Genomic DNA, 25,634 nt, shown 5'->3' on the forward strand with positions numbered 1-25,634 from the left:
TTGTCTAGGAGGGGTAATGAAGAGACACTTCCATTTATTTTGTAAACCACATAATAAACAAAATACATACTTATTCTACTATTATATATTTGTGCTAGTAGTTTTGAAAACATTACAAAAGTTGTTCTGTTATATAATATAAGCCTTTATATCAAACTGCATCTAAACATTGAGGATATTTTTGAATGATAGCTGCAAAAATTTTATTGACTGATGATGGAAAAACATTACTATTATTCATTTGCTGCTATCTATAATTTAGTATGTAGAAATGCACTGTTTATGGGCACACATACAAAAAGACAGTGATAATAACATTGCATGGTTCTATAAAAACCCAAAATATTTAATTTAGAGAGCACTGGTAAGTATCATAAAACTCATAGTTCCATAAAAACCCAAAATATTTAATTTAGAGAGCACTGGTAAGTATCATAAAACTTAAATAGAAATGTAACTTAGAAAACAACACAAATGTTTCAAAATAAAGCTCCCAATTACCGCTCATCAGCATTTCAAAAATAGAAACCTTTCCTTAATTTCTTAGTACTTACATATAGTATTCAACTTTTTATTTTACTGTGAAAATCTTAAGGTCTATATATAACTTTCCTAGAAGAAATCAGACCACTATACTGAAAAATGTATTGTACAAAACAATCCTAGTGGCAGACTCACAAGCAACATGTTGTAGGAAATCCTTACCAATTTTTCATCAACTGTTATAAGCTGGGTGTCTTGAGTTTGGTCCTGTGCCAGCTTCCATGTGGATGTGCTCAACAACCTGCAGTGCAAGCAAGACTTGGAGTTAAATAATGATCTTTGCCATGAAGAGAGAGAAGCAGACAGACTTGCATAAACATGCTACTTTAACAGTATCTGTCTTCTTAAAAATCAAAATGAAAGGAAAGAAAGAGAAGACGGCACAAAAGCCCTTTCTCTCCCCAATTAGTTGTGTCTGCTGAGTTGTTGACAGTTCACAACAGGCGGCACTTTCTGTCAGTCTGCAGACTCTCACAGAAAGGCCACACCAATGACAAGAGCTGGACTGCTGCTCTCTACGAGGGTACAGTGTTGGTTTGTCAAGACAAGGCAAAAGCATGCAAAATACTATCAACTGTTCTGAAATGCCGATTCCTAAATGACAGCATCAGGGAAGGGGAGTCCGCAGTTATAGGAACAAGCTTCTTCACTCTCAATCTAGAAGCAATTTAAACAGAAATTATTTGAATGATTACTTTAACTAGTGTTAGTCTAGTCCACTATCTTGTTCACAAAACTGAAAAGAGTCTGAATATTGAAACAGAAATATTAGGTTGGAAGTAGGGCACAAAAGCAATTCCTTTCATGACTTCTTTTTCCTTTGACTTAGGTCTTAAACACTCTAGCTAGCCTTGAACTACTTTACAGTAGATAAAGCCGTCCTTGAGCTTCTGGTACTCTTACTACCATACTACCGTGCCAGTTTCTGTAGTAGTGGGGACTGATCCAGGGTTTCTGCACTCTCCGCAGACATTCTACAGGCTGAGTTACATCTCCAGGCCCACAATTTAATTTTTTTTTATAAGAGAAAACTTTTAAGATGTGTTATATTGCAATGAGATCAAAAGATTCTAACTTTTTCTGGGTTTGGGAGGGTTATTTTTTCTGTGGCTTTTCTGTTTTTGATATGTGTTCAGACTATGCAGTCCTGGCTAGTCTTGAACTTGCTATGTTGACCACACTGCCATTAAACTGAGAGATCTCCTCACTTCTGCCTCTAGAGAGGTAGAAATAAAGATGGGCATCACCATGGCTAGCAGGATGCTAATTTTTATTTAAAATAATACATCCATGTATTTAATTTCATAAAAATTGCCTACATAAAGGACCATTACTGAATATATGTCCCAAAAAATGAAAGTGGTATCTTAAAAAGATCTTTATACACCAGTGATCCTAACAGTGCTACACTGTTAAAAGCAAAAAATAAAACAGCATTGAGAATCAATTAACCACTTACATTTTTGTAATTGGACCAATCATATTTCCAGATATCTAAAGTATTAATATTATTATCTCAGCCCAAAGGATAAGTCTCTGCCAGCTATGTTTGTAATTATTGGCTACCATTATTAAAGTATACAACTCACTTATTTTTGTGTGGGTATAAATTCAGAGAGAGGGAGAGAGAGAGAGAAAGGAAGAAAGGAAGGAAGGAAGGAAGGAAGGAAGGAAGGAAGGAAGGAAGGAAGGAGGAGAGAGTGCGTGTAAGTGATTGAGTGAGTCTGTCTGTGTGTGTGTATGTAACTGGGAATTGAGGTCTTATTTCTAAACCTGGCTTTACAATTTCCTAGCTCTCTGTGAGCAAAGCATTTCACCCGTTTCCAGATGTCATTCTTTATGTTTCTAAAAAGACTGATTGCTCTAACACTTCTAATAATGACAGTCTACGTGATTCCAGTAAGTACAAATGCATACACTTCTAATTTGTTTAAAGAATTCTCTATATATTATTTATTATATATTATTATATATTAATATATATTATTTACTATATATTAATTATATATATTAAGTCTCTATATAATAACTCATGAAATATTTTCCTTAAACATCTGCAGTTACAACTTCAAGTTTTCTTATTCATATCTTAATGGATGACCACTTGAGTTATTTTGCAAAAAAAGCACCAATGTAAATGCTTTTGTCCAGACAGGAATTCAGCTCATTTGGGAAAATACCCGTGTAAAGAACAGCTAATCTTATGATAATACTACTTTTTAATAAACTTCCATATTTTCCACTGCTTTCTAATGTGGCTGGACCACCTTGCATTTCCACTAAAAATAAGTCAGGCTTTCCCCCCCCTATTCTAGTTAGTATTTGACTATGGTAATTGTTTTAGCTATCAGTCATTCTAATAGGTGTACAGTGCTATCTCACTGTCATAGCACCTTGCTCACAGTCCAGATGGTTTATTTTTAATTATTTTTACTTATTATTAGTGTGTGTGCATGTAGGGTGGTGGTACATGGGCCAAGGCATGCATATGAAAGTCAGAGAATAACTTTGTGGACTATCTCCTACCTGTACTGAGATCACTAGCCTTCATGTGACAAGTGTCTTTTCCACCACCCCCTTCTACATAACCCAGGATGGCTTCAAAATTGCCATCCTCCTGTCTCAGCCTCCTTAGTGGTGGGATTACAGGCCTGTGTCATCATGCCTTTTTGTCTTCCAAATTCTTGGTGAATTGTAGATAATGGTCTTTCAAAGATGAGTGTATTGAAAATATTTCTTTCATGCTGTAGTGTCTTTTCATTCTTTTTATAGTATTACCTCATAGGATAGAAATTTCTTATTTTACTTTGTTAGACAAGGTTTCACTGTATAGTTCTTGCTAGCCTGGAGCTCACTATGTAGACCAGGCTGGCCTTGAGCTCAAGACCAATGAAGTATAACTTGCACATTTTTTTTCTTTGATGGACCATGAGTTTTATGCTTTTCTAATATCACCATGAGTGCACATTTGTGAATCTACTTGACTTCCTTCATCAGTGGTTCATGGTTTTCTTCATTTAGACTTTCTAAATACTGGGGTGCTTGATTGTTTTGACATAGCAACTTGCCCAAGCAGAATCTCAAGTGATCTTCCTGCCTCAAGGTCTCAAGTAGTTGAGAATACAGGCCCATGTCCCAACACCCAGCTTATAAATACTGATTTTAATGTTTCAAAGCATACAGAGCATATTTAAGATAGAGCAGACAGACTTCCCTGCCAAAATCTGCTTGAATTCCAGATTTGTGAGCAGGAAAAAAAAAAACTGAATACAGTTTTATAAACTTTAAAACTAAGCTAGTAATTTCAAGACCAGAACTTATTTGTTTGTCCTGCATATAAAATAAAATTGCTAATCTTATAGGCACCTTTAAAGAATGAATTAAACCTGGCCTTTGATCAGAACCCATTGTGCTTGTTTTCAACTTAAAACTTTTCAAATCTTTTAGATGCTCACTTGTACAAAAACAAAATCTGAATAAGAGTAAACTTCTTGACCCAAAGTACACATAATACCCCACTTTGCAGAAAATTAACCTTGTCAAGTAAAAATAATTTAGTCAACGTCCCCCTATCTGTTGTGATAGTTAAAAATGTGGCTCTAAATATCTTGGACACTCCTTTTTGTTTGACACCAGCAGCATGAGGCCATGTCCCTCCTCAGTGAGTTCTGAGCTACCTGTTGAGGAGAATGAAGCTATGTGTATTACAGGACAGGGTTTGAGAGATTAGCAGTTTCTTCTTTCTATTTCTTGGGACATTAATTCTTGGGGTGTGTCACTCTTGGAACCCAGAGATCATAATATAAAGATCAAATTGCCCCACAGAGAGGTCCATGTAAAGAAGAGGAACTGACATCTAGTGTCACTTCATCCAAGAACACGATTTCTGTTCAACATTTATGTTAAGCTATCAGAGGACACACAGCACAGAGCAGACACACTCTTATCTCCTTTGGTGAGGAATCAGCAGTACTTTTCCAAAAATTTCTGCAAATAACTAAATATCACTTTATAAAATTAAAGTTAGGCTAGTAATTTCAAGACAAGAAGTGATCCATGATGTACAAAATAAAATTCCTAATCTTGCACAAATCTCTAGGAATTAGTCCTTAGACTTTTATTAGAACCCATTGTGTTTGTTTCCAACTTCTTACAAACTAAGTTAACCCAAATTCACATTAAATCAGAAAGTGTTTAGTTCCATGTTAAACCATAGGAAAATATTACTGAGACTCTAATAGAAATGACAAAGTATTAATCTATGTTCTCCATATCACAGTAATTATCTTGGACCTGAAATGTGTTGATATGTTAATTACCCTCAAATAATGATCTTAAATTTTCTCAAATAGAATTTAAATCAACATAGCAATTTTAAATTGCCTTCAGGAAATTTTCTCTAGAAAAAAGCAATAATCAATTATTCATGAGCAAATTAAGGATAATAGGATTAAAGAGTACAGCAAAATGGCTCAATGGGTAAAGATGTTCAATTCCTGGAATCCGCATAGTAGACGGAGAAAACCAATTCCCACAAGGTGTCCTCTGGCTTCATTTGTTCACCTTTTGTGTGTGTCTCAAAATTGTGTGTGTCTCAAAATTATCAAGAGACCATTTTAATATTCTGGGAAAATATACAGAATAGAATAAAAGGAAAAAAATTAAGATCCCGCAAGTGCTTTAGGTTCTAAGGAAATAACAGTGAAAATATTTCATTTGTATTCCTTTCATCAAAACTACCTTATAATTCAGATTTATTACAGTAATTTCTATCACTGAGTACTTATTACTAAAAACTGTCAGCTGTTCAAATCAATAAATTGCAAATATCTATTCATAGGTGTCTTTTTTCTTATTCCTATGTTTAAGAAAAACTTGTGATAAGATCTAAAATAATACAATACAAAGGATATCACAAGATCTAAATTCAACAATCTAAGCACCTACCACAGAAAACTACAGGGGGGAAAAACAACCATATAAACCTGACATGAAAGAAGAATAAAGGGGGGCAAGGGCGGAGGGATGGTTCAGCAGTTAAGAGCACTTTCTGTTCTTTCAGGGTACTCGGGTTTGGTTCTGAACACCCACATGGCTATAACTTAGTTTGAGAGGATCTAACATCCTCTTCTGCCCTCAGGGACACCAACCACACACAGTGTATACACACACACACACACACACACACACACACACACACGCACGCACGCACGCAAAGGTTTTACAATAAAGGAAAGGTGAACGTTTGAAGAGATAGTTGGGTTTAATCTGGCCAAAGCAAGACACAACATATCCAAGTATTGAATATGTTGATCTATTAATTTATGAATTTTTATATAGCAACAAAAATAAAATTATTCCCTAAACAATACAATTGTACAAGTCATACAACAATATAGTCATGCTATAAAATAGCATTTCATCAACAAATCATGAGGTTTCCATAGAATCACAACCTCCAGTAGCATCACAGGTGTCTCAGTTTACTAAAGTACATTCTATGATGTTTGTCCAATGAATAAATCATCAATGCATTTCTCAGAATTTCTTCCCATAGTTAAGTGATATAAAATTGTAAATATTTAGATGAAGTTCTAACTGTGTATAAGATCTTTATAAGCAAAACTAGAAAACTCTAGTGAAAGAATGCTTAAAATATCTAAATAACAAATACAATATGCTTTATATTCATAAGCAGATACATGATATTGCTTTGGGGGGGGGGAGTTGGGTTTTTTTGTTTTTTTGAGACAGTGTTTCTCTGTAGCTTTGGAGCCTGTCCTGGAACTAGCTCTCATAGAACAAGCTGGCCTCGAACTCACAAAGATCCCCCTGCCTCTGCCTCCCTAGTGCTGGGATTAAAGGCGTGCACCACCACTGCCCAACCATGATATTGTTAAAACATCAGTTCTTTCCAAATTATTCTAAAGATGTAACAATCCTTATCAAAATCCTACTAAGTTACTTTTAAGACATTAGTAAACAAATCCAGACTTTCATATTCAAAGACATAAGATCCAAACTGCTAATACAATGCTGAAAGAAAATGAAGAAAATCAGGAGACTGACTGTGGAACTTAAAACACATCTGCATGTGGCAATGAATACACAAAGACAAGTGACTCAACATAACACAGCTAACAGCCCAGAAATAGACTATTTATATACAATGACTGACTTTTGGAAAAGGAGAAAAGGTAATGTAATAAGATGGGGAAAAAATCTATACAGTGACTTTAATACTGCATCTGTCAGTCTGTCATGTCTGTGCGGGCACGTGGCAGCCAAAGGTTGGCACTGGGCTTCCCCTTCTATCATCTCCACTCCATTATCTGAGAAAGGTAGCAGGTAGCTCTGAACCTGAAGTTCACAAATCAGCTAGACAGCAAGCAGGCCCATCTCTGGGGATCTTCCTGTCTGCACCTCCCCAGCACCATGCCGTCACCTCTGACCTTTATCATATGAGGTCTGGGAATGTGAACTTGGGCCTTTGTACCTGTGCAGCAAGTACTGTACCCACTGAGCCTTCTTCCTATGCTTCCATACACTGACCTTAAACCTTTCACCAAAATTTTCTGAAATAGACCAAAGGACTAATATTAAGAAGCAAAAAAAAATTAGGTGTTCTTATGGTAGGTACTGAGTTTGTAGCTACCAAAACTATGATTCATGACATACAAAAATGGGTCAATTGTATTTTATTAAAATGAAAGCTACTGTAGTATAAAAATCACTGTCTTTAAAAAAAAATCAAAAGAAAAGCTACAAACTAAAGAGACTGTATTTGCAAAACATCTACTTCAATAAAAAAAAAATGCACCCATCATACACAACCATCTCAAAAATTTCACTAAGAAAACCTAAAAAAGAAGTAAGCAAGAGCCTGGCGGATCTCTGTGATTTCGAGAACAGCCTGGTCTACAAGAGCTAGTTCCAGGACAGGCTCCAAAACCACAAAGAAACCCTGTCTCGAAAAACAAACAAACAAAAAAGAAGTAGGCAAAAGATGTTATCAGACACCTCATCAAAGCAGACACACAATGGGGCAGGATGGTTCCTGTTCTAATCCCCAGACCTCCAGAGGCAGAGGCAGGAAAACTGCAATAACTTCAAGCCAGCATGATTTGCATACCCAGTTGCAGACCAACCAGGACTACACAGTAGGATCCTATAGTTTCAAACAACAATAACAACCACATAATAATTCAGCACATATGAAAAGGTGGTCCACATCATATGTCAATTGGCAATCACAAGTTAAAATTCAAACAATAGTGGAGAAAAATGGAACTGCAGATCTAGAATAACTACATAGTGAGTTCCAAGATAGCCAGGGCTATGTAGAGACTCTGTCTCAACAAAACAATATAAAACAAAACAAAAAACAGCTAAATTTCAAAACACAGATCACACTAAATGCTGGCAAGGTTGAGAAGATCAGGAAGTCTCATTCATCACTGGACTACAAAATGGTACAACCACTTTGGAGGCATATGTGGCAGTTTCTTACAAAGCAAACACAAGAACAATTATGTATCTGAGCTACAAGTTCAATGTCTACACAAAAACATGCAAAAATATTCAAGAAAACAAAAGTAAACAAAACACGCTTAAGATACAACAGTCTAAGCTGGGTCTGGAGGTGCACCCCTTTAATCCAGCATTCAAGGGGCAGAGGCAGGCAGCAACTTGGTCTACATATTGAGTACCAAGACAGATATGCTAATAGTGAGACCATATCTCAAAATTCAAAACACACACATGAAACAAAATAAAAAAAATCTACTTTGTGTTCATCATAGAAGTTATTATTACTAAAACAAAAAGAAAGCAGCAAGAACTGGCAAAGTCTGGGGGAGTTTATTCACTGCAGCACCACGGAAAAGAGTACGAATGAAGTTACTGCAGCATCCAACTTTATTTCAGAATCTACACCTGAAAACAGAAATTCGAAGACATGCTTGCACACTCAACAACTGTAACAGCATTAATCACAAATGGTTGAAGGGTGCAAACAATTCCAGAATCTATTGACAAGTCAGTGGATAGACACAACGTGGTGAAGAAACATAACTTTGCCCCAAGGAAGCAGATTCTGGCACTTACTACAAAAGTGATGAACCTTGAATCCACTGTGGGAAATGAGACAAAGCAATTGCAAAGAAAACATGTATGTTTCAAGAAGCACCAAAGCTCACAGTGGCTGCCAGAGGCTGGAAGGTTGAGAAGAAACATCAGATAATGGGTCAGAGTTTCCACTGGGGTTATGAATAGTTCACAAGAGGATAGTGTTGACAGTGGTAGCCTTTTGTCACAAGAACATAAACATACAAGATGCTAACTCACACTTGAAACAAACAGAAGAGTTTATTTTCTTTGTGAATATTTTATCACAATGAAAATTTGAGAGATCAGCCACGGTGATGTATTTCTGAAGCCCCAGCACTTGGAAGGCTGAGGAAAGAGAATGGTGCATTCAAAGCCAGCTGGAGCTACACAATTAAAACTCTGTCAAAAAGAAAAAGTATAGCTTGTAAGAACTGTTGAGAAATAGTTTATCCTCATGAAGAGAAAGGCTCACTAGAGGTTTCCAAAGTTGTAGACTTGTAACTTTGCCTAGAGAAAGTCTCTTCACATATGCATGTAGAAATACTATGTCTGTATATATTAACCACTCAGCTCACAAAAGTTTAGAAGTCCAGATTGAGCTGCTGAACTTCACAATAATTATTCATTTGTGCTGCATTATGTAGCAAATTTTCCAAAATTATACACTTTTGAAAAAAATTATACATTTTAGAAACTTCTAGTGTCTGTGTAACAAAATATGGTCATGCTTTTTTGACCATATGTCCCACCAATTGCCACCCTTACTATTTTTTAGACCTTGGGCTAACACCGGTGTTCAACACACATTTCGCATAGAAATAGTTGCTAATGCTGAATCTTTCTTTACTTAATAAATTTATAAACAAACACGTGAAAGCAATTATTCTTACAAGACACTTAAAAAAACTGTAAGGGACAAAACAGAAGGGAAAGTAGGCCTAGGGAGTCAGTAATTTCTCTAGTCAGATCAGTAACTACTGGACATTTTAAGTTACCCATTTTACTTTTAGGCACCAAAATAAAAAAAGATTCATTATTAAACGTAAAAATTTTATTCACAACAAAAAACAAAATTAACCAATTTGTATATATTTATTTTCATTGCCACATAAAAATTGGTAAGTACTTATACCTTAAAATATTCTAAACACACTTCAAAAATAGGGAAAGAGCCGGGTGGTGGTGGCGCACGCCTTTAATCCCAGCACTCGGGAGGCAGAGGCAGGCGGATCTCTGTGAGTTCGAGACCAGCCTGGTCTACAAGAGCTAGTTCCAGGACAGGCTCCAAAACCATAGAGAAACCCTGTCTCGAAAAACCAAAAAAAAAAAAAAAAAAAAGGGAAAGGAAGATTTCACAAGAGATTTTTTTGCAAAGAGGGAGACATTGGAAAAAGAGGCTTAAGGTAACAAAGACAGATACAACATTTAACAAACTCCACAAGTTGATATCATAACTGATATAAATTTGGTAAAGCATGTCTGAAATGCTATGATAAACAGATTTGTATTTAAGACTCTTAAGTAAAATTTCATGCACTTCCTTTGCCATAAAATTGAAAGCAATTTTCTTTAGCCTCTAACCACAAACAGGTAACTATTTAGTTCTCCTCTTAAAGTACTAAAAAGTTTGTTCTTTTATGAAAAAGTTTTTAAAACTTGAACTTTATTGTAAATTACCTTAAGATAATTATCTTTGTAAATTCTTTTTGTCTTTTTTTTTTTTTAATGTCAGGCAAAGGTCCCTTTTAGGAGCTAGCAATTCCAACAGTCTTCGATGTTACAATAATCACACAGACACCTTGTCTTCAATAACCAAATCCACAGCTTCCCCATATGAAGGAGCATGTGTAAACTAATGTGATTTTTGCAGGGGAGTTAGACAGTGAATATAGGCTTTCACATTACTTTTCATTTGTGTGGGAAAGGGTGTGTACTTGTGTGCAGACGCACTAGCCCTATGTGTATATGTGGGAACCAGACAGAGGTTGTTATATGTTGCTCTCCACATATGTTACTTTTTAAGACAGGGTCTTTCTAGGGGGCTGGAGAGATGGCTCAGTGGTTAAGAGCATTGTCTGCTCTTCCAAAGGTCCTGAGTTCAATTCCCGTCAATCACATGGTGGCTCACAACCATCTGTAATGAGGTCTGGTGCCCTCTTCTAGCCTTCATACATACACACAGACAGAATATTGTAAACATAATAAATAAATAAATAAATAAATATTTAAAAAAAAGACAGGGTCTTTCACTTCGCTGGCATCTTGCAGCTTATCAGTTAGACTAAGCTGACTGGACAATGCCTCAGGATCTCCTTGTCTCCATCCCTCAGCCTGGGATTACAGACGTGTGAAAAGGTATGGACTGCACATGAGTGCTAGGGATCTGATTTCAGGTCCTCATGTTTTGCACGGCAAGTGCTTTACTCACTGAGTCATGGGAAACCCTACCATAGCTTCACATTCTAGTATACTTTTCTGCCAATCATGTCCTATGTTCTAAAAGTCCCTTCAGTATTTCTCGATCTACTTTAGGATTTCATTGGCATTGTTTTTAAAAGCCAAACTCCTAGCAGGGGAGCAGGGGCTGTTCCTAACACTTTGGCTGGCTCTTGGGAACTTATTCCTCAAACTTGGTAGCCTTATCACAAAGGGAGGAGCTTAGTCCTACCTCAACTTGATAGGTCCTTTCTGCCCCTTTCTGAACAGAAACAGAGGAGTGGATGGGGGTGGGTAGTGCAGAGAGGAGGTAGAGAGAAAGAATGAGAGAATATTTATATCTACTTTATCTCCTATCATAACTAAGGAAAACTATAACTTCAACTCCATCAAAGACCCCCCCCAAGGATATAATATTACCGAAGTTAACAGAAATGCATTGTAAGCAACTTCTAAAACTCTAGAATTGACAGAGACATCTTGCTGCCTGGACAGTCACCTGAAGCTCTTCAGTAACATTGCGGGCATCAGCCTTCCACCTACTGTTCCATAGTATCCAGTTCAGGCAAAAGCAGTTTCTTGCCCAAATAGCTAACAAACTCCATAAGGAGCCTCTTCGATGCCCGTCATCCTCTTAAAGTAATTGGTGTTGCCAGGAGCAGATGTGTCTCGTTGTTATGAAAAGTCCTAAGTTCTTAAACATTTTAAATGCCATATTTTGAAGGTATTTGAAAGATTTGAAGAATTCCCATCTAACTGAAATATATCTCTACATATCTAGAAAACCTAGCTAAGATGACTATAAGCTTGACTATTATAGATGACTATCTATTAACCAAGAATTCTAAATTATATATTATATTTTTAAATGAGCTGTATAAACACAATACCTTAATCAAGAGCAGAAATATATATATAATAAAATTGACCTTAAATCTGTATCAATAAGCAAAGATCCCTATAAATACAAAATACTAATCCCTATAGCTATCACCCTTTAAATGTAAACAAACATTTAGAAACAATAATTGGGAATTTGGACGTAGTTCTCTCCAAACTGCTTCTGGCTTTTTGTTGGGCAAAGTATTTTGGGGGGTGTTCACAGCGACTTTCCAGGGGGTCTTGGTCCACCAAACCACATTAGCCTGGAAGTAATCCATAGCATCTCATCTTCTGTGGAAACAAAAACTGAACCTCTTTTCCAAAGCAACAAATCCTTAGACCCAAATTTTGAAGTCAAGATACCTTTATGTTGGTTTATCTTAGCAGTCTCTAGAATCAAATCTCTCTCTGCAGTCAAAAAAATTCAAAGAAAACACAATAATATACATAATCTAGACTCTCTGTGTATATTCCATCTTTATGGGGTTTATTTTTCTTTACTCCTTTACTTTTTCTACAAGTTTACTCTGTCTCTTTAAAGATTTTGTTCTTCTTTTTATAACTCTAACTACTCTTTTTCTTCTCTCTCCCAAGCCTACAAACATTTATCCAACACTATGATCCATTTAGAGGTCTTTTTTTATCTGATCAGAAGTGTCTTTTTTTTCTTTTTTTTCTTTTTTTTTTTTTTTTTTTGCTAAGCAGGCATGGCTAAGGCCAACAAGGCCCTGCCTGTTGGCTCTGCCCAGTCTAACATGGAGGAAGCATGTTTACTGCCTCTGAGACTGCCTGGCGAGAGCCATCCTCACCACCTCAACTCTGGGAAGCACGGTGCAGCATATAAACCCTTTTTATCTGAGTAAAAGCTAAATCTGTCATGCAGCGCAATGTACGGCCTGGAAATATTTCTATGTATGGCAGCGGAAATCCGCCATGCTCTCCTGCCTGTGTACGCCGCTGAGCAGACTCGATCCTGCCACCTGCCCAGGCAGGGTGTAGCTACTTTCCTCCCAACTCCGAGTGGGCACATAAGCATGCAAACCTGAAGTGGGTGGTGGGCATCAACCTCACAAAGGAGCCAGAGCTGTTCCTGTAACTAGCACAAATCAGGAAGCCTTCCCTTAAAGAAACCACACAGTTCTTGCCACGAAAGCTGAGTTTGGAAACCTCTTAAAGGAGCCACGTCTCTGCTTGCTGCCAGCAAACAGAGCAAGAAATTGTTAAACTCTGGGGGTGTGTGTGTGTGTGTGTGTGTGTGTGTGTGTATAGAATTCCTTTTCAAACTCTCTCAGGTTTTTACATGGACCATGTCACAGAAGGACATCCCACACCAGTATTTCATTTGAACTATTAAACATTTGTTGCAGGTATCAATTTTCCTTGTTACACAAAGGCTTGCTTTTAGTTTCAAGTTTCACAATTCTAGGGCTCACAACTGGAACCTCAAAAGCCTTTCATGGTGTGCTAGTTAGTGTTTTGTTGTTGTTTTTAACTTGACACAAGCTAAGGTTGTTTGAGGAAAGGGAACCTCAATTGACAAAATGGTCATTCGTGGTGGCCCATCAGCATGTTGGTAGGATTTGCTGAAGGAGATGGAAGCAGAAGAATCTCTGTGAGTTCAAGGCCAGCCTGATCTATATAGCAAGCTCCTGAACAGCCAGGAAAACCTCTCTCAACAAACAAATACCTCCATAAGACTGATCTATAGGTAAGCCTGTGAGAGGTTTTCTTTATTAATGATTGATGTGGAAAGGACCAGCACACTGTGGGTGCTGCTACCCCCGACAGGAGGTATACATACCTGGGGTATGTATATAAAGAAGCAGGCTGACAGACAGGAGAAGCAAGTCAATAAGCAGCACTCTATGGCTACTTCCTCAATTCCTGCCTCCAGATTGCTGCCTTGAGTGGCTGTTGTAACCACTGAGTGGTTCTCAGTGATCAACCTGTGAGTCGTGAGCTGAAATACACCCTTTCTTCTCAAAGTTGTTTTGGTTATGGTGTTGTACCATACCAACAGAAATTCCACTGGAGAGATGTGGTGTTTAAATCAATCCTTACAAGACCCTTTCAAACATGCAGGAACGCGGGAACCTTGTCTTTCATTGCCATCATGTTTAACTACTTTAAGTTCATAATGGACAAAATTACAATTAAAGTCATATTTCATTTCAACAGGAAAAGAGTTATCTCCCCTACAACTCTCTGAATGGCAAGGGTATGCTGAAGGCTATCACTAGGCTGAGCTTCCAGGCCATGCAGTTCCAGGACTGCCAGTTAATGCCAGTGGACATGAAGGAAGCACTAGAACAGCGATGGAGGTAACCACACACTCCACAAGCCACCAAGCATTCAGCTCTGAGGGTGCAGCTCAGTGGTAGAGCCCTTACCTAGAAGGGACACCACCCTAGACCTATTTCTAGCAGTTGGGAGTTGGGTCTAAACAGGATTACTTAAGAGCTACTTAACACCTTTTACCAAAAATATACCAATCAACAATGAATGTTTCTGTATACTCCTCATAAAAGCTTACTCATTAGGGCTGGACAGTAATATTACATTTCTCCCAAGCATCTGCGGAGCCTTACCATCTTCAAAGTTAGTTAGAGCATGTGATGATGTTAGCCAGGGGAAAGTAAGAGAAAGTGACAAAAGTAGACAAGTTTAAGTCTACACGTGACTTAAGCTCCTTTTCCTCCGCTTTTTTTCCTGTCATAGTAATCAAAGGTGTCCACAAGTGAGGACAGAGAGAATGAAGTTCCTAACTGCCCCGTAAGAGACACAAAGCATAGTAACAAACCCTGACAGCTATAGCTCAATAAGCAACTGTCTGTTGATAATACTTCTCCAGGGAATGCCACATGAGCACTCAAGTTGCATGATATCGCGATATGCTGACTGTTTGAAGTTCAGTGTGATATTTTGAGAGTTTACTATTTTCAAGTGAATCAAGATGTCACATTTTACCAAGCTACATTTTGGTCTTAAGGGCAGCATAATTTAAGCTCTTAAGTCTTCCAAGCTCAAAAGACACCAAAAGCCATTAGATGACTGTTTCACAAAAGCTTTAAAGTTGCTGTTACAGCTTGTGGAGTTTACCTGCTAAATTAAGAGCTACCTAAGCCTAGGCATTTATCTGTAACTTTAAGAATTCCTACTTGCTGCTCCTCTCCCCTCCCCAGGGAAACTATGGGTTTAAAAAAAAAAAAAAAAAAAAAAAAAAACTATTTCTGCAATAAAAGCCACGGAGACCATATTTGCATCATAAATATATTTACAACAAACAGACCACAGCCAATATGCTGAAATGATAAGAAATACTTTTTGAACACATGACATTATCTTTTGGGACACCGATATAACATCAAAGATAAAACTAGTTAGTAGCTGCTATTTATTTACTCTTTAAAGATTAAGTTCTGTTGGTAGGCAAAATCTTGCATTTGAACAAACTACTTTTCGAAAGTTGATGATCACATGATTAAAATTAATATATGATTTAAAATACCATTAATTTCCTCTGTTCGTGAAACAAACTGGAGAACAATCATCCAGTGACTCCAGCTAGTCCGCCATACCCATGTTAGAGCTCTAGATCTGCCACTTAACAGCAGTAAGATCTTGAAAACATGACTTCCAACTCTGCACTTCATTTTCTATACAAACAAGGTTAATAATAGCTCACAGATTTACTTGTAGAATTAAATAGCATGTTAAGTAATTGCATGTAATGCCTGATATAGAGAAACAAACGCTCCTTTCTTTCCCTCTAGTAACAAGCAAGGCAACCAAGAGGAAAGAAACCCCCTACAAGACAAGTATCTTTTCCAGACTTGGCTTAAACAAACATGGCCAACCTCTTTCCTTTGTCCCCCACCCTAACCCCCTGCCAGCTACAGGTGTGATCATATCCACTGCTCTGTCTATCCTCATTCCTTCCACATGGGCTCGTACAACAATCCCTTAAACCCAACTGTCTCTAATCTCTGTCAAAGCATCTTCCCACCTAATCAAGCAATTATACCAGATTATATCATTCTTTGCCTAAAACTCTTCATTAATTTACCTTTTCCCCCTCCTACGTTTACACACCACACTCCACGGGATTACAGGTATGCACCCAATTTTATGCAGTGTTGCTGAGGATGAAACCCAGAACCCCTGCAAGTGAACTATGGCCTTAGCCTTATAATTTGTCTTTTAAAATTTAAGTAGAGATGGCATAGCAAGACATTTCTAATTACTTCAAATGGTTTTAGTACTTGAGGGAGTGAGTTAGCTAGCTTGTTCAATACAGTCTTGGACATGGATATGGAGCCTGGCAGATGTCTCTGTCATTTCTAGAGTTTTGTAAGTTGCTTTCCTATTTACTTAGGTAATATTATATCCTTCTTGGATCTTTGATGGAGTTGAAGACTAGATAGTTACAATTACAGTTTTCCTTAATTATGATAAAAGATAAATTAAATATGAAACTTTAGACTCACAAAGATAAGACAGATAAAATTTTAATTTTGCAAAATACAAGTAGACTATTATAACTATGATTCTTTCTTGATACCTGTTTTGTAATATGTAATTTTACTAGGTTAAAATTAAAATCTTCCTTTTAAATTAGGCAGAAAAGGGGAAATGATAGGGGATGCCCTTCTGTATGCTGCAAATATATCTTAATACCATTGGTTAATAAAGAAGCTAATTTGGCCAGTAGTCGTGCAGAAAATAGGCAAAAAATCCAAGCAGAGAAATGGGGGAAAGAAGGCAGAGCAGTAGCAAGAAAAGCAAGATGTGAGGAAACAAGCCTCGAGCCTTGTGGTAAAATATAGTATAGAAAGGGGTTAAGTTGTAAGAGCTAGTTAATCATAAGCCTGAGCTAATAGGCCAAACCGTTTGCAATTCATATTAAGTCTCAGAGTGGTTATTTGGGAACTGGCAGGCAGGAGAGAAACCTTCAGCTACATGATTCAATGATTAAGAGCACTGGCTGCTCCTCATGGGCTCAGGTTTGATTCTCTACTGGCCAAATTAGCTTCTCACTGTGGCCCACATCTGGAACTCTATTTAGTTCCAAGGGATCTGATGGCCTCTTCTGGTCTCTGTGGACCTCAGGCATAGATGCACAGACATACATGCACACAAAACACTCATATATATAAAACAAAAACTTTTTTAGGACTTTAAAGAAACTACTAACAGTGACTTGGTAGTTAAATGACAGAAACAACAATAATAAATTAGAATACATGAGGACAGAGGTAGAGGAAATTGTACAAAATGTGTTTTACAATATAGAACTCTGTATTCCCCATTTACAATATTACACTGAAAACACTATTGACTATATTTTCACCTATAGCATAGGGATACTGTGAGAATTAAATGAAACCATGTTCATAAAACCCTTATTAAATGGTTGGTACTTGGTGTAAGTATGTTAGCTAGTCCAGCTGTTGCATAAAAAAAAATCTTCAGTATTAACAGTGCCATCTAATTTGAGTTCATTTTAAACTATACTCTAACAATGGACATTTATCCCCTTCATAAGTAACCATTCATAGCAACGAACTTCAAATACCATTCATTGAAACACACCAAAAAATTTTTTTCATTGGTATGAATCAAGACTGAAATGAATAAGTCCTGAAATATAAATTGTTAACTAAAAAAATTACCCAGGTTTCACTAAAAGTTTTACAATTTAGTAAGCTCCACAACTTATGTGTAGCCAATGTCTAGAGCTTCATTTGGACCAAAGAAGAAAATTCTCTTTTGGGGAAGATATTGTTCTCTGACCTGCCCTCTTAACTATGCTTCACAAAGGTCACTTCCACCTTACTACACAGGTGACCACTTATGTCATTAGAACGTTACTATCCTATCTACTTTCCTGAGCCACAGTATCAGAGACCTCATTGAGGCACAAAGGTTAAATGAGATGTAAATAACAAGAAGGTAGAACAATTCCTGACATATTCTAAGCAAAATTATAAGCAATAATTATTATGAGTATGTTTGGGAAACAAAAGTTACTAGATTTATAAATAAATTCTACTTAGGGAGTTTTAAATGTTTTACGAGTGTAATCCTCCCTCCTCCCCTCTCAGGCAGCTTCTGTCTCTGCCTTCTCCCCTTCTCCCTCTCCTTTTCTTCCTTTTTTTTCCCTTTCCCCTCTATAACCCACTAAATAAATATCCAACTTCATTCTGTATGGTGTGCCTATCGATCTTTCTCTCGCCCGCTGTGAGGATCCCTGCAAGGGACCAGCCACCTTCAGAGACCTGCAGCATGGTCTTATGGCAGGTCCATCTATCTATCTCTCCTCTTGGGACTTGCTGCCCCATCAAGGTCTCTCACCTACCACATGGCTCCCTGTATGGGACAAGCTGCCCCTTGGGGCCCACTGCCTTCCACCACTTCAGGGACCTGTGGGGCATGGTCTCATGGCCCGCTGCCCACTGCAACCACTTGAAGATCCTCAGCATTTTACTTAACTAAAAACCTAAGTCGATGGCTTCTTAATTAGTTGTCAGCACTGTATATGCAACTTGATTCTAATCACAAATTTATTCTTATCAATATGAAAATGTTACTTTTTCCATTGATTTTTCATAATATTCCATTATTTTAAAGAAAATATTCACCTTAAGAAGTTTTTTAAACTTTAAAACAGTTTTAGTCATGTTGACAAATACACATATAATAAAACACACTAGTTCTAAAGTCTACATAACACAGCTAAGCAAGCTAATCATCATAAAAACAAAATATCACTTCACTATTAGAAACTCCAGGTTTCCAAAGTTTTCATTTTCATGAAAAAATTATCCTGTAAAAATCCAAATACCACAAATAAAAAGCTTTCTGACAGAATTCTACTTACCATGTATTAGTAATTACTATCTTAAGTCTACAATTACGGGGTATGTTGGCAAACACCTACAAGCTCAGCACTTGAGAGGCAAAGGCAGGAGTTCAAGCAAGTTCAAGTTCAGCCAGCACTACAGAGCAGACCACGTCTTCAAATAAGAAAGATAAGGCCTGCAATATTCAATAGTATAGAAAAGACAAGATGGGGGCTGGAGAGATGGCTCAAAGGTTAAGAGCATTGCCTGCTCTTCCAAAGGTCCTGAGTTCAATTCCCAGCAACCACATGGTGGCTCACAACCATCTGTAATGAGGTCTGGTGTCCTCTTCTGGCCTGCACCACAGACAGAATAAACAAACAAACAAACAAATAAATAAATAAATAGAAAAAGAAAAGGCAAGATTAAACTAAATGTTTTATCTTTTCCTTCCAGCAATATATGCTATCATTATCTCTAATGGTTATATTTACAATCCAAAGCTCTGTAAGAATAATAAAATAGGGGCTATAGCTATGATTCAACAATTAAGACCACTTGTTGCTCTTGCTGAGGATCAGGTTCAGTTCTCAAGCACCCACATGCAGCTCACAACTATCTGACTCAAATTCCAGGGATTCTGACTCACTCTTCTGACCTCTGTAGGCACCAGGCACACATAGAATATACATACATATATGCAGGCAAGAAGCACACACACATAAAGTAAAATAAAATAAAATAAATATACTTTTTATTGTTGTTTTGTTTTGTTTTTCAAGACAGTTTTTCTGTGTTGCCCTGGATGTCCTGGAACTTGACCAGGATGGCCTTGAACTCACAGAGATCTACCTGTCTCAATTCCCCAAGTGCTGCTGGGCCTAAAGGCGGGTGCCATCAAAGCCATTAATAGATATATCTTAAAGAAAAAGAAGAGAATATTCAGAATGCTATCCTTCTTATTGAAAGACAGCTAAACACTATTTTTTAAATTTCTACACTATTCCATAATCTAGTGACTCCAGAGACATACTCTGAAAACACATAATAACAAACAGTTCTAAATCCAATGATCTCAAGTCTAGAGGGATACACAGCAGTACAGGGAATCTCTAATCCAGTCATCTAAAACTCAAAGCTCCAAACTTTGAAACTACTTGAACATTAACATGCCATCACAAATGGAAAGTTCCACACTCTAACTTACATGCGTAAGAAACAAAGTGAATTGTGTACTAGATAGACTGGGTCCTATCTCCAAGATACCTCATTATGTATATGCAAATACTTCTAAAAAGGTTTCAAAATAAAAAATAGCTGGCCACAAACTCCTCAGATAGGAATATTCAACCTATGCTGGAAAGCAGGGCATGCTAGTAGGAAGCCCTAAACCACACAGATTGGCACTGACTCCAAACCTCTAGGTTTAACCTTAGTGTGACTAACTGCTCCCTGAGGATGAATCTGTGAGCAAAAGGTGCCGGGGTAGGCAAGAGAGAGACACACATGCTTCAGGAGTTTTAGGAAGAAGGAAAGAAACAGTATAGAGAGACAAATTTAATTACAAAAGGGGAAGAACTATGGAATTGTATGTAACTTAGAATCACCAAAACAGTGTTAATGCACGGCTGACGACTGGGCCAGAAAGAGGCTGTTAAAAATACAGATGCCACTGGGTTCAGCTGCATTCGCCTACCCCAGCACATTGGAGGCTACGACTGGAACATTGTGAGTATGAGGCTAGCTTGGGCTACAGAAATAATCTGTGTCAATCTGGGCTGTATAACCAGTTACTACTTAAAGAAAAGGAGAAGGGGTGAATGCCCAGGAATGAACAGAGGAATAGAAGATGAGAGCAGAAAAATGAAGAGAAGTTTGAACTTTATATTGTATGCAACATGAAATGCAGACCAGTTGGAAGCTGAGTGACAGTTCCTTAGAATCATAAATGGAAAGAAAATGGAAGCTATATAAGAGAAAAATAAACATGAGAATTTAGTGACTAGGAGCTGGAGAAATGGCTCCAATGGTAAGAGGTTAGGGCGTGTGCATTATGCCTAATGACATGAATTCAGTCCCTGGGATGGAAGGAAAGAACTCACTTTTGCAAGTTGTCCTCTGACCTTGACACACATACTATGACATGAGTGCATGCACACCCACATATACATACAAATGAATACATGTATTTAAAAAATATTTTAAGAAGTTATTGACTAATAAATGAGGCCTAAGAGAAATGAGACAGGAATGAAACAAGTACCTAGCTTAGAAACCATCCAGGTAATGGTGACAGTAATTAGGAAGCAAAGGCAGAGAGTGATAAAGGTATGATGTCATCAATTGTTCCAACTCCAGTGAGATCAAGATGCCATGCAAAGTCCTGTCCAGATGTGTCTAGATTTCTGGGAAGGCACAGAAAACACTATGTTAGGTATGGACTAAAGTCTGTGGCAAAACTTCAAAGTTATTGCTGTTAAGTCTTTACCGAGGAGCTTCTAATGGAGACCCACATTCCCACAAGTCACTATTTCTCTGGTGAAGTACTAAATGATCACTAAATAGAATAATGTGATCATTGTGTCGCTTGTTTTTAAAATATCTTTAGCTGCCCTCCTTAAATTGAATTTCTTGAAATTTCAGTGTAATACACTCAGTCTTTAGAAAGTCATGGTAGCTGACATGCCACGGTACTCGCAAACACACAAAAACTGTGGTTACCTGAATGAGGCTTGACAAGACTAGGCTCAAAAACATTTAGTTATAGACAGGGGAATGAATTCATGAGGCCCCAATCCAAAGGCACTCATATAGTCTAGGGCTGCTGGGAGAAAAGAAGCCATTGCCTTCAGTTATGTAATAACTGGTGAGTTACCCTGGTTAAACCCAGTGGATTGGAAAGCAAAAACAAAGACATGACAATGGGTGGATCAGAGGATGAACTATGGAAGGAGTCAGAAAAGGATAAAAGAGTGAAGTGAATGTGGCTAGAATGTATTATACACATGTATGAAACAGCTAAAGAATAAATAATGACTTTTAAAAGTCATGGTAGCAGGCTTGAAATAAAGAACAATTGCCCATCATGCACAAGGCACGTTAGGTTTCAATACCTATAATGGAGAGGAAGGAAGGAAGAAAGGAAGGAAGGAAGGAAGGAAGGAAGGAAGGAAGGAAGGAAGGAAGGAAGGGAGGAGGGAAGGAAAGAAGGAGGGGAAGGAAGGAGGGGGGAGGGAGAGAGAAGAAAGAGAGGGAGGGAGGGAGCGAGGGAGGGAGGGAAAGAAAGAAATCATAGTAGATAAAATGTTTCCTATATAAGCTGTAACAAATTACCAAACAATTGGTGGATCCAAACAATATAAATTTGTTCTAAAGTTAATTTCATGTAATTAACATATCAGCAGGCCTAGTTCATTCTAGAAGCTCCAAGATAGTCTTTGATGGAGTTGAAGAATGGTTAGTTATAGTTATAGTTTTCCTTTGTTATGGTAAAAGATAAAATAGATATAAATATTGTAACTGTAATTCTTAATTGATAACTGTTTTGTTATATGTAATTTTATTATGTTAAAGTGAAAGCCTTTCCTTTTTGTTTAAACAGAAAAGGGGGAAATGATGTGGGAAGGTGTCAATCTGTTGTTTCATTGGTTAATCAATAAAGAAACTGCTTGGCCTGATAGGTTAGAACATAGGTGGGTGGAGTAAACAGAACAGAATGCTGGGAGGAAGAGGAAGTGAGGAGACGCCATGCCGCTCCTCTCCAGGGCAGACGCGATGAAGCGCCGACCCAAGATGGACGTAGACTAGAATCTTCCTCGTAAGTTACCATCTCATGGTGCTACACACATTAATAGAAATGGGCCAAGCAGTGCTTATATGAATACAGTTTGTGTGTTGTTATTTTGGGGCATAAGCTAGCCAGGCGGCCGGGAGCTGGGTGGCAGGAACGCAGCCCGCAGCTCCTTCTACATATAAATATAAATATATATTTTATAAATGTATAAAATGCGCACACATTTTAAGATACAGCTAGGAACAGGGCAGGTTACCCTGCCCTCTCTTAGGACTGGAGGGGAAGAGGGGAAGGGAGAGTGGGGGAGCGGGAGGGAAGTGGGAGGAGGGGAGGAAGTGGAAATTCTGATTCCTATTATTTATAAAGTATTAAAAAAATTATCCGAGAAAAAAAGAAAAACCACAAAAACAAACAAACAAAAAGATATAGCTGGGAAGGCTGGGCGGTGGTGGCACACATCTTCAATCCCAGCACTCGGGAGGCAGAGTAAGGCGGACCTCTATGAGTTCAAGGCCAGCCTGATCTACAAGAGCTAGTTCCAGGACAGGCTCCAAAGCTAGAGAAACCTTGTATGGAAAAACAAAAAAAAAATAAATAAGTAATAAAAAGATACAGCTGGGCACCAAAGAGATGCTCAGCAATAAAACTTACTTCCTCCACAAGCCTTATGACCTAAGTTCAATTCCTGAAACCCAAAGTGAAAACCACATTCAGCTTTTCTTACTCCTTGGTTATCTTGGCAGCTGCTATTGGTTGGCGGCTGTCTTATACCTAGGAAGACAGTGGCCACAAAGAAGACAAAAACTCTCTGGAGACAATCATCTTGCTATGAAAAGTGGAAAATATGTGCTGGGATATACGCAGATCTGAAGATGATCAGACATGATTAGGCAGGTCAAAGAAAAACTGGTTATCACCACCAACAGCTGCCCAGTTCTAAGAAAATCTGAATAGAATACTATGTCACATTGGCCAAAACTGATGTCCATCCCTAGAGTGAATATGATATTAAATAGGGCATTTGGGAAATACTACAGAATATTCTCACTGGCTATCTTCGACCCCGATGATTCTGACATCATTAGAAACATGCCAGAAGACTGGTGAAAAGTAAACCAGGAAAGTTTTTCTTTAATAAAACTTGTCAGAGCTCATCTTAAAACAAAAAAACAACAAAGGCCCAATTCAAGGCCATTATAGGCATTTAGGCAGTATCTCCCTTTTTTTTTTTTAAGAAAAAAAAAGGTAAGCCTGGAGATATGTCTCAGTGGTTAAGAGCTCTTACTGCTCTCCAAAGGACCTAGGCAAACACCAGCCCTAGGTCAGGCGGCTCACAACTTTCTCTAACTCCAGCTCCAGGGAGGTCTGATGCCTCTGGCCTTTGAGAACACCTGCACTAATGTGCACATAACCCTCCACCTTCCCCACAGGTTAAAAGTAAATCTGTAAAAGCACAAAGTTTCTAGTGTAATTTATAGTTAAATAAATTGTAAGATTTCAACTTCTAGATCCTTTGCCACGTCCTTAGTGTCTAAGTTTTCAAAAATGTATTAGAACCCTGATTACCATATCAAAGCAGGAAGTTAGTCTCCTAAATGACAAAGAAATCTAACAGACACCATTGGCCAGTTTATCATTTCAGCCACAGCTGTTAAGAGTACACTCTTCAGCCACCTTCCAGCATACATGTCAAGAAGTACAAGCTCAGCTCACAGCACAGAGTGGATACCATCTTTGCCAAAGGGGCACAGGCACTCTGGATGAATGTTCAAGACTTCCATCCTTCAAATGGGAGGGACTCTGAAGGTTGAAGCATATAACTGCATAGACCAGAACACAAAACCAAGGAATGGTACTATCCACTCTAAGGCTTTGTTTTTCTACATCAATTCAGGCAATGAGAACAATGCCTCCAGAGTAATTACAGACTGTAAACCAGACTGTCCTCAAGCTTACAAAGATCCGCCTGCCTCTGCCTGCCGAGTGCTGGGATTAAAGGTGTGCGTCACCACTGTCAGGCTCAATGTCTTTAACCAAAATTGTTGCTTGATAGTTTAAACTCAATGAATTTTTCTGGCTCTGTATCACTCACTACAAGCTTCCATTTTATTAAACGCCAACATTTACAAACAGGAGCATATACTCTGAAATACTTTCTCTGCTTTCCCAGACTCTGGCATGTGAATTTCACTAGAGTTGAGAAACAACTCATTAAGAATCTGAAGATATAATGAAGTCAATTTAGATCACTTAAGTCCATTCAGCTATTCTAAAAATGCAAGAAATAGTATAATTAGCTTTTAAGGTAACTCATCCTAGGGCGTCTGGTCCTAGGCAACATCTAACAAACACACTCCACTGTCTCTCCCACTAAATGCAATAATAACAATCATCTGGATGCATACAGCGAGCAGAACAGGAAAAGCCCCAGTCCTGGAGCTTCATTTAACCTGCTGTGAAGCTACCTTTCACTCTGCTCCACGGTGCTCCAAACCTGTGCTTAACAAGGTTGACAACAGAAATAAGCACTTCTGTAGAAATTTGCCCCAAGAACAAAAAGGGAAAGCAATGCTCAGAAACTGCAGAAGCCACCATTTCCCTTGCCTTTCTCATACCTGGTACCAATCTTAGATAGTCCTGCAACCACACCAGTGGGGAAACAACAAATATTTGCAAGAGCAAAAAATGACAAAAAAAAAATTCTTTTTGTTTATTTGTTTCAAGACAGGGTTTCTCTGTGTGGACTTGACATCCTGGAACTCGCTCTGTAGACCTGGCTGGCCTCAAACTCACAGAGATCCGCCTGCCTCTGTCTACTGGGTACTGCAATAAAGGTGTACACCACTGTCACTAATTAAATTCTTTATCTCCACTCACTGGAGTGATGGTTCTAAAGGGGTGGGCTCGTGCAACACCTGCTCTTTAAGCCTGCTTTTTTTTTTTTTTATTCCAGGTTCCTTAACCCTGACTGACTCAGGGGCAACTATAAAAGTGGACTACAAAGCCAGGCCAATAGAGCCGCAAGTTTT

The 25,634-nt window shown here is 38.0% G+C and overlaps 1 protein-coding gene across 2 annotated transcripts in view; it reads right to left on the reverse strand.

Moving 5' to 3' along the window:
* The window catches only part of Ndufs4 (NADH:ubiquinone oxidoreductase subunit S4), a 108,215-nt gene that overhangs the window by 73,812 nt on the left and 8,769 nt on the right, over positions 1-25,634 (reverse strand). For both annotated transcript variants that reach the window (XR_007593673.1, XM_050152830.1), the window contains exon 2: positions 706-784. Coding sequence is in view for 1 of the 2 variants with exons in the window: in XM_050152830.1 (XP_050008787.1) it covers positions 706-784 (79 nt within the window). In the remaining variant the exon portion in view is untranslated. The remainder of the gene's footprint in view (positions 1-705; positions 785-25,634) is intronic.

Source organism: Alexandromys fortis, unplaced genomic scaffold (genome assembly GCF_014885135.2).
Source record: "Alexandromys fortis isolate MF-2015 unplaced genomic scaffold, M_Fortis_MF-2015_v1.1 scaffold_73, whole genome shotgun sequence".
In the NCBI taxonomy this organism is placed as follows: domain Eukaryota; kingdom Metazoa; phylum Chordata; class Mammalia; order Rodentia; family Cricetidae; genus Alexandromys; species Alexandromys fortis.